The sequence below is a fragment of the Eucyclogobius newberryi genome, unplaced genomic scaffold (genome assembly GCF_026437365.1).
Source record: "Eucyclogobius newberryi isolate DKJ021-1_F unplaced genomic scaffold, fEucNew1.0.hap1 SCAF_11, whole genome shotgun sequence".
NCBI classification, from domain to species: domain Eukaryota; kingdom Metazoa; phylum Chordata; class Actinopteri; order Gobiiformes; family Gobiidae; genus Eucyclogobius; species Eucyclogobius newberryi.
In genome coordinates this window covers 31678840-31698473 of record NW_027315735.1, presented here as the reverse complement: position 1 = coordinate 31698473, position 19634 = coordinate 31678840, and the positions used below count along the sequence as shown (strand labels likewise).

At 42.3% G+C, this 19634-nt stretch overlaps 2 protein-coding genes across 2 annotated transcripts; both read right to left on the bottom strand.

The window, feature by feature from the left end:
• Window positions 1–1937: 1937 nt before the first annotated feature.
• Window positions 1938–8477, bottom strand: fnta (farnesyltransferase, CAAX box, subunit alpha). Its single transcript, XM_072439915.1, has 9 exons — window positions 8297–8477; window positions 7868–7953; window positions 7148–7262; window positions 6840–6944; window positions 6637–6763; window positions 5708–5856; window positions 5566–5628; window positions 4586–4769; window positions 1938–3577 (listed from the first exon to the last, which is right to left on the bottom strand). The coding sequence occupies exons 1-9, from the start codon at window positions 8419–8421 to the stop codon at window positions 3425–3427; spliced, it is 1107 nt and encodes a 368-aa protein (XP_072296016.1). The 5' UTR covers window positions 8422–8477; the 3' UTR covers window positions 1938–3424.
• A 671-nt stretch (window positions 8478–9148) lies between these two features.
• On the bottom strand, window positions 9149–19521 carry aup1 (AUP1 lipid droplet regulating VLDL assembly factor). Its single transcript, XM_072439913.1, has 12 exons — window positions 19248–19521; window positions 18397–18534; window positions 18171–18321; window positions 16844–17031; window positions 14132–14204; window positions 13982–14055; window positions 13780–13846; window positions 11880–11982; window positions 11112–11246; window positions 10897–11027; window positions 10227–10315; window positions 9149–9416 (listed from the first exon to the last, which is right to left on the bottom strand). Exons 1-12 carry the CDS (start codon window positions 19286–19288, stop codon window positions 9371–9373), a joined length of 1236 nt encoding a protein of 411 aa, XP_072296014.1. The 5' UTR covers window positions 19289–19521; the 3' UTR covers window positions 9149–9370.
• Window positions 19522–19634: the final 113 nt, after the last annotated feature.

Sequence of the window (19634 nt, the reverse complement as noted above, 5' to 3'; positions counted from 1 at the left end):
GTGCCGTCGTGACACATATGTGCAATTACTGTCGTGATCACATGCAATGGTATTTATGTATTTATGTATTTATTTGTCTATGGGAGTTTTTATTTATAGGAGATCTTCTACTGGAAGTGTTTTTCAGACTTCCTATAAGTGATCTGTTCTTCTGTATCTACCTCTGTATCTACCTGCGTTGCACCAATGAAATTTCCCCATGTGGGACAATAAAGGAATATCTTATCTTATCTTATTGGAAAGAAGGTGTTGATTGAAGAGTGACATTTTAATATATTTGATTAACTATCTATTTGTTTCCTTTTGAATTAGAAAAATGTCATGTACTTTGCAAATTCAGCGAAAGTGGAACGAGTACGACAGCGTTTCAGTTTGGATTCATACGACGATCGATGAGGCAGATAAATAATGTCATTAATGTTATTTCAAAATGCAACAAAAGTCTGTTTTAGGAATATGAAGGCGCTTTTTTGTCATGTATTTTTGTTCTGATTCTGTCATAAAAAGGGGAGTAATAAAAAGAGTGTGATTAAGAAACAACTGTGTGGACTGAAAATGTATGTATGTATTTATTATTATTATTATCATTATTTTAGAGATTAAAAAAATAAAATAAAACACATTTTCGAATTAATCTTTAAAGATTTCCTCACCTTTGCTTCCATTTTTCAGTCCATTACAACTTTCACATTTTGCTCTAAACTTAAACAAGACATTCAGGCACAATTAAGCATATTTCCAGTAGATTGTCATACATTATTTAATTGGTTCTTGAGACATTTGGAAGAGGCAAACAAACATGTAGAAATGCTACGTCTGATTGGTTGTAAACTTTACTGCATTCTGCTGTTCTTTGCCACGTTGAGGCCTCCTGCAAACCAAAAGCTGAAATCAGAGCTGGTTCACACACACTTTAGCATATTTACCATAATTCTTCCCTGATTTGCCTGAAACCCCCACAATGCACTAAATGACTGGAAATGTGATTTGTCGTGTTAAAGTTTCGGGGGGAGAGTTTTGACAATACGACGTCACAATATTTACGCTGTTTCATCTTTAATTGTTATTGTGAAGGTTAAAAAAGCCCAGTCTCTACTACTTTATGCAAATATGAAATGTCCCTTTAGGGCCACACTACACGCTCTGACATAGAAGCCACTGTTGAGCCAAACGTTGTACTCACATAAGAGTAAAGTTACTTCAAAATGATATTACTCAAGTACAAAGCAGTGGTACAAGAGTAAATATAAGAGTAACATCTGATTTATAGTTAGAGGTTTATGAAATTGGAAGTATAAAATATCATATAATACAAAAAGGCTGGTATTGGTAAACGAGAAAAACAAAATCTTATCTGAAGGAGCAAGAAACTCTAATGTTCAGATCATTTAATATTGTCAACATAAAGCTTTTGTCGCTTGTGGATTTACTCACGATGAAAAGAGAAACACTTTTACTCAAGAGAAAGTTACTTCAATAAAATATTAAGAGTAAAACTGTAGTGTCAAAAGTTACTCCAAGGACAATTTCTTGAAACGGTTTCTCATGCAACACTCCAAATGTAACGGCTTAAATGTAACAGCCTAAATGTAACAGCTTGAATGTAACAGAGTAAAGGTAACGGCTTAAATATAACAGAGTAAAGGTAACGGCTTAAATGTAACTGAGTAAAGGTAACGGCTTAAATGTAACTGAGTAAAGGTAACGGCATAAATGTAACGGCTTAAATGTAACGGCTTAAATGTAACGGCGTGAAAGTACCCGAGAAAAGGTAACGGCGTAAATTAAACCGAATAACTGTAACAGAGTAAAGGAATTGGCATAAATGTAACTGCCTAAATTCAACCGAGTAACAGGGTAACGGTGACGGTATAAATGTAACGGCGTAGCAGAGTAAATGTAACCGAGTGCTACTCACCTCTGAGTTATAAATAATGTTTCACAGATGTAATTAGTTTTATTACACATTTGATTGCGCCACAGATTAAAGGGACAATGTTACATTATCAAACAAAACAAAGGGAAAAGAGGTTCATTTCAGTAAAACACAGTCCTCCAGCAGCCGTCATTTCAACATAAGCTATACATGATGCTAATTTATAGTCACAAAATAAAGCCATGTGTCCAGAGGAGCAGTGTGGCACGAGTCACTGTAGGAGAGTTATTCACACAGAGTAAAATACTATTTAGATTTGTGAAATACTAGCCTCAAATATGTGAAGCATAAACCCTTTCTATGTTCATTTTTTTCTACCCCTTTGGAAGTGTTTTTTTTTTAAATACATAAAAAATGGTTAGAATGACACAGAGAACATCAATCTTCATTTTTGTTTGTAATTTGGACCATTTCATATTAATTTATTACCAAATTAGTACAAAAAACGACTCAAATCAACGTATTCAGCATTATTATTAAAGCGTAGACAGACAAGAGGAGTGGTGAGGTTCAGAATTATACTTCCTGGTTGGACACGATTTCATAACCGTTACCTAGCAACCATACTGTAAAAAAGGGCCAAAACTTGTTCAAGTAAAGATTTAAGTTGTAAGAAACATTTTTGTCACAAACTGCCACTTGACTTGACGCAAATTATTAGACGTGTATGATTTTTGTAACAACTTTTATATCAATAAGAAAAAACATGAAAACCAGTCGTACTATGTAAAGAAAATTGTGACAATCCTCCGTATTTAACAAACTGCATCAACATTTTCAATTTTATTTTGCCTTAAAATCAAATAACATCGCTTTCAAAAGTTTTCTAAACATAAATACACTTTTAATCATGGCCATTTATGACAAACTGTGACATTTATTCTTCCCCGAGTCAGAACCACAAGCTTTTACAGATAGAAATAAACGATCACTGACGATTAGAAACGAGTCTGGATCTCGACTTCCGATTACAAGCGCGTTTAACCCTTTTCGCAGCAGAGGCACATTTCGAGCAGGAGGACGAGCGTGTGACTGACGGTGTGACTGACGGTGTGACTGACGGTGTGACTGACGGTGTGACTGACGGTGTGACTGACGGTGTGACTGACGGTGTGACTGACTGTGTGACTGACTGTGTGACTGACTGTGTGACTGACTGTGTGACTGACTGTGTGACTGACTGTGTGACTGACTGTGTGACTGACGGTGTGACTGACGGTGTGACTGACGGTGTGACTGACGGTGTGACTGACGGTGTGACTGACGGTGTGACTGACGGTGTGACTGACTGTGTGACTGACTGTGTGACTGACTGTGTGACTGACTGTGTGACTGACGGTGTGACTGACGGTGTGACTGACGGTGTGACTGACGGTGTGACTGACGGTGTGACTGACGGTGTGACTGACGGTGTGACTGACGGTGTGACTGACGGTGTGACTGACGGTGTGACTCGCGCCGCACGGCTCGGAGGAAACGCAGGCGGCTTTAGCTCCGCTCCCGAGGCTCCGGCGACGGGACGGACTCGGGCTCGTCGCCGTTCACGTCCGCCGCGCCGTATTTGTTCTTCAGAGAGCGTCCCAGAAACAGCCAGTACTCTTTACGTATCGTGTCCTTCTTGGTCGCCAAAAGGTCGCAAATCTGCAACAGAAGGAGAAATGTATAATAATACGTCAATTGTGTAACCATAGAGTTTATCATTTGGGATTTCTCTTTACGTCATGTTTTTGCTTTCATTGTAGCTTTTTGTAACAACAGTTTCAGGAGTTTAGCTTTTTTTGTCCAAAGTCAATGTAAACGCTAGCGGAAAATTACTAATACTAATAATAATACTAATAATAAAAATAATAATAGTAATGACAATAATTTGAAACGAAAAATGGAAATAAACATCAGATAATTTTCCTGATGAGGTCTGGGAAATTAAAATTCCGTTAAATTCAAAATAAATTATTCTGGGTCAACATTTTCATAATTTTTTTAAAAAGCAAAATCCAGAATAATTTCACTTCCTGTTTGAAATTGATGACATCACACTAGGAAATTACCCAGCAAACACTGGGCAAAAACTCATCTTACGTTTTTGACATTTTTTCTTTATTTGACAAATTAAAATATGAGATTATTTTGTTGTGTAATTTGTGCATAAACTGGAATGAGTGTCCCCATTGTGACATCACTTCCTGTCATTTTCTACAGATCTTTCAATGTTTTCTCCACAATTAAATACCCAGCTGATTGGTGTCAAACTATAAAATTATATGTACAACAGGTAGAAATACACCAAATAAAGTCAAAATGAGAAAATTGTAAAAACCTGTCATGTGCTCTTGAACTGCCATGTCGATGGGGTGATAATAAAGTAATTTTGGCACTTTTCTATGTGTTTTTAATGACTATTTTAGGATGTGGTTGAACAAATATAGTGGCATAATAAACCGACTGAGGGTTCAACAGTGGATGTTCTTTTCAGATAAAATCAATACGTTGTGTGTAGCACTTTGCAACACTTAAATTCACCGAAATATAAATCAACTGTTAAGTCAGAAAAACATGTTATTTGGCGCCCGGTCCGTTTTTAAACCATCGATCTCAAAGTTGGACTAGTTAGTTACCGTGACAAACCCTGGAACCCAAACGAGGCCTCACCTCTAGAGCCTTCCCGAGCGTGTCCGCCCGCTGCTCCGTCTCCGATTGGCCGCTGGTTTCCAAGGCATCCTCGTAGCAGTCGAACAGGAAGGCGAGCAGATACGGCGAGCAGTGCGTCTCCTTCAGGTCCAGGATGCGCTGCACGAGGCCGGGCTGAGCGCACAGGCCGCGGTCCTGAAGCATCCTGCGTCACAGCCAATTACCGATTATTAACAGGCTCTACTTTAACGAGCCCTGGAATAAACCACTCCAGGAATGACTTTCGACTTTTTAGAATTAGAGTTTATGGGTTTTTCGTGGCCGTTGCAGATATTTTAAGGCAAAATCGACCCCAAAATAAATTAATTTCAATTAGGACGAAATCAATAACTGCCTAAACCGTGATAATAAGGAACAATGATGACACTAGAAACCATATTCAGACATCCACAGCCGTTTTACCACTAACTTCACTTGCTTTTGTGACTGTAAAAGTAAAGTGTTATATTAAAGCTTTGTCCTTCTTTTAACAGTCAGTCGACCCAAAATAAAACAAATAATGGTCCTCAGTTGAATAGTTAAGCCCAGTAGACGACCACACACAGCCGGACTGACTGATTTAAACGGTCTACCCATTAATTTAACCGTAACCTGCAAATTAGAAACATGATTTTTACGTTTTTTAGGACGAGTCAGTAGCCAACATCCTGTTCCATTAGCCAGAATTCACAAACTAATATTATTTTGTGGTGAATTAAAGTACGAGGCAGCAGTAAAACTCTGCAACGAGCTCCTTTTAAAAACAAAGAAACGCCAAAACAATTAAACATTAGCAGATATTTAAAACTATGATGGGAAATGTCGATCTTGGCCAATTCATCCAAAACTAAAACTTATAAATTGCAATGAAGTTCAGTTTGTTTAAGTATTAAAAAGGTGCTGAACGCAACATGAATAAATAAGACAAACAATAAATAAAAAAGGTGTAAAGCAAGTCTTACCCTTTTAAATAATTCCAGACGCTTTCATTGTGAGGCGCCTTCTTGATTTGGGTCAAACAATAGCTGCAACAAACAGAGCACAAGCTGTAATAATCCCACCCTCCACAGGCTTTGGTCAGTATTTACAGCCCGCGTCACTCACTCGATCTCCCGCTGTATGACGGCCGGGTCGGAGAAGCCCGTCGTGTGACAAATGACAAAGTGCCGCTGGTTCCAGGCCGAGTTGTTCCTGACGTCTTCCTCCAGCAAACTCTCCACGTACGACAACTCGTGCTCCCACAGTTTGTACTCCTGAAGGAGAGAGAAAACGGGGAGGAGTTTGAGTGCGTCACAGGAGCTCCAGTTTGAGCGCAAAGCAATAGTGAAAACAGGACGAAACAGACGTACGGACTGTTTTCAAAAGCGTGCAGAGAATGGCGCTTTGTGCATTTGTGGAGAACGAGGGTTGAGTTTTTTCATGCCGGGCTCCACGTGCAGCCGGCCGTGGTGTTGCGAGTTTAAATCCTGACACCGACAATTTACTGCATGTCCTCCCTTCTCTCTCATCCCCCATTTCACACACTATTCTCCTGCCTAATGTTTCTTTTTTTTAATCTTATAGCCCATCTTAATTGTTATTCTATAGCAGATTTAAATTGTTTTGCTTTTTATTCATTTAGATTGTTTCATCATTGTTTTTATGTTGCACAGAATCACCGAAACAAATTCCTGTCTGTGAATTCTGTTCATTGACAATTGTAATAAACCTTTTCTGATTCTGTCCAATAAAGCCAATGGGCCACAAAATCTTAAAGGAAAAAAAAAATATATATGTATCATTATCGAAGTAAAAAATACATGCTAAATACATGTTTAAGTGCTTTACAAAATAAAATATGGAAAATAAAATTCCTGCCCGTTTAAGTAATCCTTCCGCAGCCCGTCATCTGCAAAGCTAAAATTCGTGCACCTTTACCGGAGTTGTTACGGTCAAACAATTGCCCTTCTTAAACCTCGGAGCTTCTTTTACCAAATGTCGGGTTTGAAAAAAGAAATAGATCAGAATGAAGGACACTCTTTTGTTTTGTTTACCTGGATGACCCACTGCCGGTGCTGCCAGGCGTGGTAGTTCTTGGCGTCTTGGCTCAGAATTTCGGCGATAAACTCGAGCTCCTCAGAGGGATCGTCGAGCCACTCCACCACCAACCGTCTGTGATGCCTGGACACACGTCAGCCGCTTTTTTAATAACGCGCGTCAAATGCATTTGCAACACGTTCGTTCCGGCGGAGCTCACCAGACTTGGTAGTTCTTGGGCTGCTCCTCGATGATGGCGGTGATGTACCTCATCTCCTCTCTCAGGTCTTTCCCTAAAGCTTGGAGCAGAACTCGCCTGAAATGCCTGAGAATGCACAATAAAGACACATCATAGCTTGGTCTCACTTACAAAATCAACAAAGGCTGCACAGCTAAGAGTTTTCTAAAAACAACCGAGATATAAACAAATACTAAGAACAGGATTTGCTGCTTGGAAGACGGCGTCCGTCCGTTGCCGGTGCGTTAAAACGTCTGGACACAATGCTTGTAATTGGACTTGGCTCTCACCAGACCGTGTAGTTGGCGGCGTTCAGGTCGATGGCCTCCGAGGTCAACGACAACGCCCGCTCACTTCGCTCGTCCTTCTTCAGCAGCGCTCGGAAATAATCGTAAACATCAGAGACTTTGGAAATCAAAAAAAAGGAGCGATGATGCACACGTGGTTGCGTTTACATTTAATTTAATGCTTTTTTCTACATTTAGCGGCCACAGAGGCACTTGTGCTTTTCAGATTTCAGATTAGACGGACCACTCGACGTTTACAAAGACGGTAAAAAAACATGGAAGATCTTATATTATTAACACGTAGACCTTTTAAAATGTTAGATTGTAATTGACTGGAGACAAAGTCAAATAGACCATAATATATTTTCAAAGATTTAACAGACATCAGATCTAAATGCAACAAGTATTTACAACAACAAAAATATTCAACAACTTTGAATATTTAAAAAAATATTTTTTTTGTAATAGAAGAGCAAATCATTTTCTAGTCTTACGATCGTATTGGAGCATGAGAAAAATCTAAACAAAATCGGGTATTTGTTCAGTAAAATCTAAACATCAGGCTCTGATGTCACTCACATGTGTCTGTCTGGGTTTCATTTGCCAAAACCAGATCAATTTGTCATGTTTTTAGCTGCATTTTGAAATCTTAAGAGCTTTTTCTAACACACTTTTTAAAGGTTTTAGTCCTGGGCAAATGGGTCGCGATCCTGCTGCACTTACACTTGTCAGAATAGGCGATTTTCACCACTGGGTTTGGACCTTCATCTTGGGGAACAGGCTTCAGATCAGCCCACTCTTTCCTGTCTCTGTGACAAAACACAAAAACGAAATATTTAACATCAAAATGATGAACTGCAATAAAGTCGGAGAGATAAAGATATAACTTCTTCTTAAAGCGACCCAGTTAGTTATGAGGTTATGAGGAGACGCCCCATAACCTGAAATTAAGCTTGGAATTAACTTTTCCCGGCACAGAAAAACCGTATAAATCTTAAACTTTATAGGGAAATGTTTAAATATGCAAGTGCTGATGCAAAAACGGACGAGAAATGACACACAAACGGTTCAGAGTAACATTTGTTGATGTGATGCTTCCACTATGCTAACCCAACACTACCAACTCACTGATGCAAAGTTCAAATGCTTCACCTGTAAAACACGTATCGGGTCGGATCCACGTACTCGTCGTCGGACAAGTCTTCCACTTCTCCCCCGATGTCCTGGTCCTCTTTTATCACCGCCGATTCACTTGTTATTTCTTCTAAACCCGACATTTCTGATTAGCTTTTTAGCCTTTAGCCTAATCCACTGCACTTCCGGCACTCGCACCGGAAAACGGCATTCAAACTTCCGGTAATAAAATAACGTTTTTTTTTGTTTTCTTTTATATATATTTATATTTTATTTTATATACACACATGTAGATTTCTAAAAGTGAACCATAATGCTTTTAGAAATGTTTCAGTGTAAGCTTAATTTAAATTGTTGAACTTTGACATTAACTATGTATTTGAATTGTAGGTTTCGCTGCGTTTATGTGTTATTTTTTATTTTGTCCCGTTAGCTCTTTTAATTTAAACTGAAATTGTAATTGCCATTGGTCAAATGTTTATGTTTGGCTTCACCTTCTGGTTGCACTTTGCACACTCGGCACAATATTTAATCTGCAATGATCACTTTTGTATTTTAATGAGTCTTATTGACCTAGTGTGCAAACTGTTTCATTGGGTGGCGTTCTTTGGTGGTCTTTGGCATGGAATGGCTGCCACTGTGCCCCAGGGCAGCTGATCATATTCTACCTAGACAAGATATTGATTGAAGCAGTAGTTACTGCCTGAACATCTGAACCAGATGTTATATTAAACAAAACCACAATTTATGTAGATCTAACAGACCATCCAAGAGGATAAAAAAATGGATTCATATAAACCTCCCGTAACTACAAAAAGTGCTTTGAGCGCCATGAAACACTTATATACAAATACGAACAAATACCAGACATGAGGTCAAGCATAACTTTATTCCCATAATTGGACATTATAAAAATAAATAGATGATTCACAGTCGGTGGATTGTTGTAATACAAATTGTTATCAAAATGATGAACCAGCCAAAATGAGGGATGATTGAATGAACACCGAAGTGAACGTGTTGAGAATGCTGAATATAAAACCGTTTAGAAGAGCGGCAGGGTTAGGTTTAGGTTTGGGCTTGAACCAGAGTTTAGTGACCATCTTCTTGGGGCAGTCCATGTTTTTCAATGTAGCGTCTGTAAAAATGGACAGGATAAAGGGGTTAGCATTTATAATATGTCATTTCACACAAGAGTTTATCAAATGGATCAAAGAGTGCAGAGGATCATTCTATGGTTGGGTATTTAAAAAGGCATTGCAAGTTTATTTATAATTCATACACAAGGCAATTCAAAGTGCTTCACACAACAGGAAAAGCATTAAACATAGTGAATGTTTTAGTGCGAGAATTCTAGCCTAACGGTCCAAAAAGCACCTGTTTTTGTAAGTTCAACCGGCTCTGATCCAGTGCAGCGCTCCACCATCGCTACCATAGTGAACATTTGTAGCACAATTGACCAGATTTCTCTATAATTCCAACTTAACACAGGAATGGCGTGAATATGAGGCTTGATGAGCGTTGCATCGTAGCAAAGTTAATTCATTTAAACAGAGTTGTACCTTTCCAGAATCGTATGAAGTACATATTATATTAAACTGTAAATGCAGCTCTTCGGATCAAAATGAGGCCCCTGAGCGCTATCTGCATTTAATTAAGAGCTTTTATTGTCTGCGAACAAGGAAGTGCGCCGTTAGCATGATGCGGCTTTGGTCGTGGTGAAAAGTGCTCAGAAACTCATTGTGGTGAACCTGGTGGTCACTTTGATTATGACGTCACCTTTATTATGACCACGATTATTAGGTGTACTTAAAACATGACTAAATATTATCCAGAGACACCGTAAAGCCAGACAACGTTGACAGTAAAAGGATAACTCTTATAACTAAACGTGCACAGAGTTGAACATAGATTAAACATGTAAAAACAATCCTAAAAGAAAGCTCACCTTCTGGCAAACTCGTACAGAGCCTCTTTCCTCTCTTGCAGCGACAGGTGTCTGTCGACTGGTGATTTCCCAAATGCTTTGGCCGCGGGCTGTGGACGAAGGGCAGAGGAAACACCATGAGTAAAAGTACTCTATGTGTGCACGTGGAATTAACTTTCATGACAGGAAATTACTTTTCTGGTGTGGAAAAGCGTTTGATTTATTCTAGTGTTTTTTAATGGACACTCGGGCTGCACAATAGTGGAAATGTGTGATATGACTGTTATTGTAAGTGCAGAGAAGAAACCAAGGTCAATTTAGACTGAAAAAGGCTAATTATTCATAAAAATCTGCCCTTTTCATATTAAAACAGTACATTTCAGTCAGATGTGTGTTATTGAGATAGATTTAGTTTGTTGCGATATCGATTATAGTGATAAATACTTTTGCAGCATATTGTTCCACCCTAATAGATGTCACTTAGGAGTTTTACTTGCCACAATTGCAGAAAAGGTTAGAATTATTATGTTTTCATGTAAACTTGGAAAATAAAAGGGCTTCTAGAGGTTTTTGCTGTGTTTACACCTCATGAGGCTTTATCCCTCCGTTTTAATGGAGGCACAGTTCAAAGTATGTATTTTCTACACTACACGACCCGCTGTACGTGTCGATCAGCTGCAGAGGGTCCGACCTTGATGGTGGGGGCGGAGCTGGAGAAGGAGCCGAGAGCGGAGCTGAACGCCGACGTCCCAGAAGCCTCCAGCGTCTCCTCTTTGTTCTCCAGTAAATTGGTGATGGTCGTATCCACACAGTTGGTTTTCGCTGAACAAAACATGAAAAAATAACAAGTTAAAGACATTTTCAGCCTTTTGTTTTACAGTGGACAAAGTGACTATCTAATCTCACCCAAGTCTTTCGTGATGACGTTCAGAGGGACGTGAGGAAGCACGTCCTTCACCTGCTGCGCCATTTTGGCTAATCGGCGCTCGTCTGTTCCAAGGCTTTGGATAAAACCGAGACCGATGGAGCCGGGTCTGACACCTGGGACAGACATACAGCGGTTTATCATTCAGAATGGAGCGGGATGTATGTGTAGGAGGTGTGAGGTTCTCTGCGTGAGGTTGTGTAAAGTACAGAGAAATGCACACGCTGTATTTTAAATACAACAAATACCGTATTTTCCGGACTGTAAGTCGCACCTTTTTTCCATAGTTTTGGCCGGGGTGCGACTTATACTTATATTTATACTTATACTCCGGAGTGACTTATATGTGATATTATTTGTTATTTTCACTCTTGCAACTGCATTTCATATGTTTATTTCTTCTCTATTATGCATTTTTTGGCTGGTGCGACTTATACTCCGGAAAATACGGTAAGTGACTCTTACTTTAGTAGTTAACAATTTGGGGGATTTCTGTCATCATAATGCTCTTGGACTTTTGAAAACTCAATTGATTCAAAGTATGACAAATCTTATCACATTTGTCAGAAAAATTACAATTCAGTATTTTTCAAATCCAGGTTTGAGCCAATAGAGTTTTATGCATTTATCTGATTTGAATAAACCTTACAGACAATAATAAACCTCTTAATTAAATCTCAGTCGTCCCGTGAAGCTATTAAATTGTATTAAACATTTGCACGACACGTTTGAGTGACAGCTGGACGTACTGGTCTGAGCCTGTGGAGCAGCGTGTCGTTTCCTCTTCATGTGCTCCGCTTTGTCGGCTTTGGTGAATTTGGTCGCGGCGAGGCCAAGTTCAGCGGCCAGCAGCTGAGAAGAAAACAAAAAAACAATTCATGACATTCAAAACATTGTAATTCTAACGAAATCAAATTGAGTTTATTAATAAATGCCAATCCATAAGCGTGTCGTGGAATAGTGATGTTGTGTGTGTCTGTGTCTGTGCGTGTGTGTGTCTGTGCGTGTGTGTGTCTGTGCGTGTGTGTGTCTGTGCGTGCGTGTGTCTGTGCGTGTGTCTGTGCGTGTGTGTGTCTGTGCGTGTGTGTGTCTGTGCGTGTGTGTGTCTGTGCGTGCGTGTGTCTGTGCGTGCGTGTGTCTGTGCATGCGTGTGTGTCTCTGTGCGTGCGTGTGTCTGTGCGTGCGTGTGTCTGTGCGTGCGTGTGTCTGTGCGTGCGTGTGTCTGTGCGTGCGTCTGTGCGTGGGTGTGTCTGTGCGTGGGTGTCTCTGTGCATGCGTGTGTCTGTGCGTGCGTGTGTCTGTGCGTGCGTGTGTCTGTGCGTGCGTGTGTCTGTGCGTGCGTCTGTGCGTGCGTGTGTCTGTGCGTGCGTCTGTGCGTGCGTGTGTCTGTGCGTGGGTGTGTCTGTGCGTGGGTGTCTCTGTGCGTGCGTGTGTCTGTGCGTGGGTGTGTCTGTGCGTGGGTGTCTCTGTGCGTGCGTGTGTCTGTGCGTGTGTGTGTCTGTGCGTGGGTGTCTCTGTGCGTGCGTGTGTCTGTGCGTGTGTCTGTGCGTGCGTGTGTCTGTGCGTGTGTCTGTGCGTGCGTGTGTCTGTGCGTGTGTGTGTCTGTGCGTGTGTGTCTGTCCGTGTCTGTGCGTGTGTGTGTCTGTGCGTGTCTGTGCCTGTGCGGGCGTGTATGTGTGTGTCTGTGCCTGTGTGTGTGTGGGCGTGTGTGTGTCTGTGCCTGTGCGTGTGTGTGTCTGTGCCTGTGTGTGTGTGGGCGTGTGTGTGTCTGTGCCTGTGCGTGTGTGTGTCTGTGCCTGTGCGTGTGTGTGTCTGTGCGTGTGTGGGCGTGTATGTGTGTGTCTGTGCCTGTGTGTGTGTGGGCGTGTGTGTGTGTCTGTGCGTGTATGTGTTTGTCTGTGCGCGTGTGTGTGTTTGTCTGTGCGCATGTGTGCGTGTGTGTGTGTTTGTCTGTGCGTGTGTGTTTGTCTGTGCGTGTGTGTGTGCGTGTGTCTGTGTGCGTGTGTCTGTGTGCGTCCGTGCGTAAAAACTGCATGTGTAAAACAAGGAACTGAAAGTGCACAGTCAGTCAGCATCTGGATAAAACCAACTTTTTGCTTTTTGTTGTTGCTATTTACGTACATTTTTAAGCAACAACAGATAAAAAAGGTGGGGAAAAAGAAAACACACACACAAAATAAATAAATGAAATAAAACCCACAAAAAAAAACACCCACACACAAAGAACGAGCTGAGTCAGGGAGAAAATAAAGTAAGTAAAGGCGTAAAAAGTAGAAAGTAAGGGATTGCTATCAGGAAGAAAGTCCCATTTTGTCCATTGTTTTTTAATCCGTTTGTTTTTAAGTTGAGTCAGTTAAGTAGAGCCCGTGTGAGAGAAATCAAGCCATTCATTTCAATGTAGAAAAGCTGCTCTACGAAGGACAACAAGAGCAAACACGGACTTCAGGAGTTTTATTGTACCAGATACAGACGCAAAGACACGGAGAAGAATAAAGCCGTCAATATACACCAACGCTAACGGCAGCTGCGCACTGCGTCCTACTGCGATGCTAGCGTCACCATGACACCAGCGCTTATAAAGACCCCGCCCCGCATTACCATGCCATCTCTCCGTTCTCAGTCTAAAAAGAACAATGAGACGCGTTTTACCTCCTGGACCTTATCTGCGAACTCCTGTGCGGACTCTCCATCTTGTCTGGACACGGGAGAGAGCCAACTACAGCAATAAACAATAAACAAACTGTTATTCATATGTTAAAACAAAGACGCAGCGGACAAAGGTATCAACCCGACAATGACGTATACATGTTCAAAGTTACAAAATGCCAACGATAAAATACATTCTTCTCACCTCACGTAATAGTCTGTGAACGGAACAAAGAATGTCCACATGAGCTCCACCAGCCAGCTGCACTCAGGGATGCTCTGTGAAAAGAAACGCAGTCAAGTATTGCCAGTCCAATCAAAAAGCGATTATTAGAAGCGTTTAAAAGTGATTTACCAACGCGATGAACGGTCTGGACACGCGTACGGCCACGGGCTGGACCGGCTCCGTCAGGGACAACGGCCACGAGCTGGAAAAGACAAGACTGTGGAATATCAGGCGGCGAGAGGAGTGACAATCGTATCAAAACTGCGATTCTCGTTCCAATATCGCCTTAATGCTGTTAAACTAAAAGTGATAGCGATGTTGCGCTAATGGCGTTGCACGATTGCGGACTAGGGATGTCGCACAAAATCAAATTTTATTGCTACGTTTAAGATAAGATAAGATAAGATAATCCTTTATTGTCCACACATGGGGAAATTTCATTGTTGCAACGCAGGTAGATACAGAGGAAAAGAACAGATAACTTATAGTAAGTTTGAAAAACACTCTCAATAGAAGAACTCCTATAAACAAAAACTCCTATAGACAAAACTTCCCATTTCCCAACAAGGGATGGAGGGGAAAACTAATAAAGATAAATAAATAAATAAATACCATTGCATGTGATCACGACAGTAATTGCACATGAATTGCACATGAATATGACGGAATTGCACATGGTTAGGTCAGTATTGCGAGTGTTCAGGACTAACAGTGTTTGTTATAAAGTCTGACAGCAGCAGGAAGGAAAGACCTGTGAAACCTTTCCTTCATACAGCGAGGGTGGATCAGTCTCTCACTGAAGCTGCTCTCCAGAGCGGACAGAGTGTCCTGCAGGGGGCGACACTCATGGTCCAGCATAGATGTGAATTTAGCCAGGACCCTTCTGTCCCCCACCTCCTGCACCGAGTCCAGAGCACAGCCCAGGACGGAGCTGGACTTCTTGATGACTTTGTCCAGCCTCTCCCTCTCTGTGATGCTGCTGCTCCAGCAGGCCACACCTACAGGAGCTGATGCCACCACAGAGTCGTAGAAGGTCTTCAGGAGTTCGCCCTGTCACTCCAAAAGACCTGAGTCTCCTCAGGAGGTAGAGCCGACTCTGGCTCTTCCTGTACAGTGCGTCTGTGTTATGAGTCCAGTCCAGTTTGTGGTTCAGATGAACACCCAGGTACTTGTATGAGTCCACTCTCTCAATGTCCCTTCCCTGGATGTTCACTAGTGAGGGGGCAGTGGGGTGGCGTCTGCTGAAGTCCACCACCATCTCCTTGGTCTTCCTCGCGTTGATGAGGAGGTGGTTCCGCTGACACCAGTCCACAAAGTCCTGCACCAGTCCCCTGTACTCTGCATCATCGTCGTCCGTGATGAGTCCGATGATGGCATAGTCGTCTTCTGCAGGACACAGCTGTCCGTGTCGTGTCTGAGGTCTGCAGTGTAAAGGGTGAAGAGAAAGGGCGCGAAGACGGTGCCCTGGGGCACGAGGACGGTGCCCTGGGGCGCCCCCACACTGCAGGTCCGAGTGTCAGACACACAGTCCCGGGCTCTCACAAACTGGGGTCGGTCTGTGAGGTAGTCCAGGATCCACTCTGCCAGGTCGTACTCTACTCCAGCCGTCTCCAGCTTGTCCCTCAGGAGCAGCGGCTGGATGGTGTTGAAGGCGCTGGAGTGATCAAAGAATAGGATCCTCACAGAGCTGCCAGGTTTCTCCAGGTGAGAGAGAGAGCGGTGCAGCAGGGAGATGACGGCGTCCTCCACTCCGATGCCAGGCCGGTACGCAAACTGCAGCTGGTCCATGGCTGAGCTCACGGTGGAGCGGAGGTGGTCCAGGACCAGCCGCTCCAGTGTCTTCATCAGGTGGGACGTGAGAGCCACCGGTCTAAAGCTGTTGAGGTCTTTGACGCGCGGTGTCTTAGGCACAGGTACCAGACAGGAGGTCTTCCAGACCTGTGGTACCACCCTCAGCTTCAGGCTCATGTTGAAGACATGCTCCATAACTCCACACAGTTCATCTGCACAGGACTTAAGGAGCCTGGGGCTGATGCCGTCAGGTCCTGCTGCCTTCTTCACTTTAATCCTCTTCAGCTCACTCCTCACCTGTGCTGCTGAGACAGTCAGTGGTTGGCAGGGGGACTGTGTGCTGGGGGGATGGGTGAGTCCAGGCGAAGTGGGGAGCTGATGGTCCGGGGCAGAGAAGTGAAGAGGAACTGATGCAGGGCATTGTCCAGCTGTGGAAGAGGGAGCATGCAGCTGTGCAGGGGGAGGGGTGGGTGACCGATCAAACCTCAAGAAGTGAGTATTTAAATCATTCACCCACTGTTGATCCCCCTCTGTCTGGGCAGGGGGGATTTTGAAGCCCGAGATGGTTTTCAGGCTTCTCCACACTCCCTGAATGTTCTTCTGCTGCAGCTGCTCCTCCTCTTGTAGCCGGCTTCAGCCTGCCTGATCTTCCTCCTCAGCTCCTTCTGCACAGTCCTCAGCTCCTCCTTCTTCCCTGACCTGAAGGCTCTCTTCTTCTCCTTCAGCAGAGCCTTCAGTTCACGGTTAATCCATGGCTTGTTTACAGATATTCACGATTATTGAGACCAAACGACAGTGAAATCTTAAATTTTCTGAGACTGTTCAAGTTTGTGACGGGCTTTATAAAATTTAACTTCATGAAAGACAAAATAAACTTAAATATGACAGAAACAGACAGATTATAAAGGTTATTTACATCTAGGCCGATTTTTTGGACGATAGATTGAACTAAAAAACACGTAATTTTGCTTCTAGAATTCTTCCGATTAGAATCTCAACATCCCCATGGCAGACTCTTCCTAACACGTTGGGGTTCGATGTGGCACGGACCTGAACCGGAGGAGGCCCTTGCGTCCGTTGCTGGTGCTCTCCTCGGGGAACAGGAGCAGGGGCGCGGTGCCGTCTGTCGAGCAGTACCTCCTCAGCGCGTCGCCGAGCGCAGCCGAAGCGGACGACTCGTGGATCTCCATGAAGCCCCGGGCCCAGCACACGAAGCCGGTGGAGCCCTCCAGATGAGGCTGGGGGGGGGAAACCACAGACGAGCGCGTGTCACGTAAACCACCGTGCGTTATGTCACACAATTCATATACAACGCCAAGAGCTAACTTTGAGACTGAAAAAATAAAAAGCTGTTTGGATAATGAAACTGCTTGGATTCCATCGTACTTTTAGTCGTTTTATGTTCAAAATAACCAGAGAGAAACCAAGTGAGTAAGAAATGAAATGAGAAAATAAGGAAGGGGCGGAATCCAAAGAAAAGAATGTTAAAGCATATTAGGTCCAAATAAACGTCCCGGATTCCATCGTTCCTGATCAAGTCAATCCCAAAATCTTTCCTCAGCACAGAATTTTAACCAACCAAAAATGTTTGAAATACAAGAGGCTAATATTGATTAAATGAAACGCACTAGAACGGCCACAGCTGAATGACAAATTATTCTCAGTAGTGAAGCTTTAAATGCAGGACCTCTGTTGTTAAAGCTGTCCTATTAACACAAAGTACCAAAGTGTGAGGCAGAATGTTGTGTCATTTGCCATGTACTCCAAACAGCAGTTGTGTTTATTTAGATCACCGTTTGCCTTTCCTCTTCAGAATAGTTTTATCTATTCTGAATTCACAAAAGTTAAAATACACATATAACTACACTGCAATGTTCCAATAACGTATTTTAAAAATGGCAATATTTGCAACGTTCTGTTGCTGCGATCGCCCCAAAATATATCTCAAGCTTAAAGAGTTGCAAAAGCTCATTCCTCTGTAAATATTTAAACCCAACTTATTTGCCAATTAGACTTGGGATCAGCATTCAAGGTGCTTGACCGTACGTCAGCTGGGCAGATATGGTGGTGTCATCTGCGTACATCACAGCTTTAGCATGATCTAAGACAAGAGGCACCGGTGAATATTGAAAACAGCTGCCCTGAGGTACACTGCATTTAAACTGTTTCAAGAGTGAGAAAATACCATTAAAGAATAGATATCGTTTTCAGAGCGAAAAGATAACTAGCAAACCACCAAACAAACCGGTCCAGCTACGCGACTGGAGTTTCCCCATCTAAATCGTCCACACCTTCATATATTGTTTTTATAGTTAAAGTTTAGTTTATGGTGGTTTTATCTTCTGCAACACGGTTAATATGATGGTATAGTGCTCACCGTGTTGCATGGCGTCAGGAGGCTGAGGACGTTATGATCGAACTCTGTCACGTGGTTACAGACAAATAGTTTTGTGTTCTTATCTCTGGAGCGAGGGTTCTTCTGTCGCACGTTCATCCCCAGAACAGCACACATTATTCGCACAATAAACCTGCAACAAACAAACAAACGCTAAATAATGAACGGACATGATATGGAATTGGGGAAATAGTCGGAATGAACTCACCTTCTAAGGAAACATTCAGGAAGTGCACAGCTCACCAAAAACACATGGACTCCGATAAAGATCCGAATGAACAATAAACAAATTCCAATGGGGGAATAAAGAAGCAAAAGCAGCAAAATGAGAGGGTCTTTGGGAAACCTGTTAGAGGAAAAATCACCATTTAATCTTTTAATACTATAATCCGCAAACAATTAAACATGTTGTTAGGGGTTCTGCCTGTTCTGTAAGTGTTTATATGCTGGCCGTATGTGTAAAATGTACATAAAACTAAGAACTGCACTCAGCTGTGTGTGTTTTTGTGGTGAAACACTTGTTCATTTGTGTAAAGGTTTCGTTTCAGTTATAACACGTGTCTCCACATGATTATATAAGAACATTACTTTGCCACACAAGCCAGAAGTGATGAGTGAAAACATGGAAAATCAGAGTTATGCGTAACAAGACCCTTTTATTCCAACCATACAGAATGATACAGATCAACTGAATGAGTCTATTATATTTATATGATTGTTATAATGGTGTTATTACTACTCCTTGGTTTAGATTTAAATGTGATTAGAAATTAACCTTTGTGAAAGTGGTTCCTGCTGGAGAGGTCAACATATTATTGACTCTGAGGTTTGTACTTGGGACTGAGAGTAAACAAGTTTCACTGTTTCACACTGACGCAACATAAACAAGCCAATATGATCTGAACAGGAGCTGTGAAATAAAGTTAACCCAGGAGCTATAAATAACATGTAGCTGCAGTTAGCATCTGAGGCCAGAGCTGACTTAAACCACCGGGTGTGACTCTCCGTGCAAACATGGCCCTGGTCCAGTCATAAAGCGGAATATTCTGCACTACTCACCGCCGAAAGTCGAACAGATCTTTAACCCCAAGCGACTCCATTTGTCCAGACTTTAGCACGAAGCTAACTAATGCTAATGCTAAGACAGCGTCCGCAGACTGTAAATAAAATGACTCATAATAACGTCCTCGTCCCGCGCTGTCTCTGGACAGAAGCGCCGACGGATCAAGTCAAACTCGCAGATGTGAAAGAGTTTGATGCTTGAGTTTGAGCTGTAACTTTGATGTCGTTCACAAATGTGTCTCTTCGGGTCCGCAGGACAAACACATCCGGTGTGGCGGTGCCTTCAAAATAAGACCTTTGAGAGATTAAAAGCAAACAAGACGAGTGTTTTAGACATTGCTCAGATTAATCACACGTAAACCTTGTTCAAAGTACTATTCACAT

What these genes read in the sequence shown, in the direction of transcription:
- aup1 (XM_072439913.1), bottom strand. Translation starts at nt 19,288, where the DNA reads ATGGAGTCGCTTGGGGTTAAAGATCTGTTCGACTTTCGGCG. An exon ending in CCAGACCGTTCATCGCGTTG is followed by an intron (nt 14,056 to 14,131) that starts GTAAATCACTTT and finishes TTCTTTTCACAG; the next exon opens with AGCATCCCTGAGTGCAGCTG. An exon ending in CTGTACGAGTTTGCCAGAAG is followed by an intron (nt 9,417 to 10,226) that starts GTGAGCTTTCTT and finishes CCATTTTTACAG; the next exon opens with ACGCTACATTGAAAAACATG.
- fnta (XM_072439915.1), bottom strand. Translation starts at nt 8,421, where the DNA reads ATGTCGGGTTTAGAAGAAATAACAAGTGAATCGGCGGTGATAAAAGAG. An exon ending in GCCGCCAACTACACGGTCTG is followed by an intron (nt 6,945 to 7,147) that starts GTGAGAGCCAAG and finishes GTGCATTCTCAG; the next exon opens with GCATTTCAGGCGAGTTCTGC. An exon ending in CCCAAGAACTACCAAGTCTG is followed by an intron (nt 6,764 to 6,839) that starts GTGAGCTCCGCC and finishes ACGTGTGTCCAG; the next exon opens with GCATCACAGACGGTTGGTGG.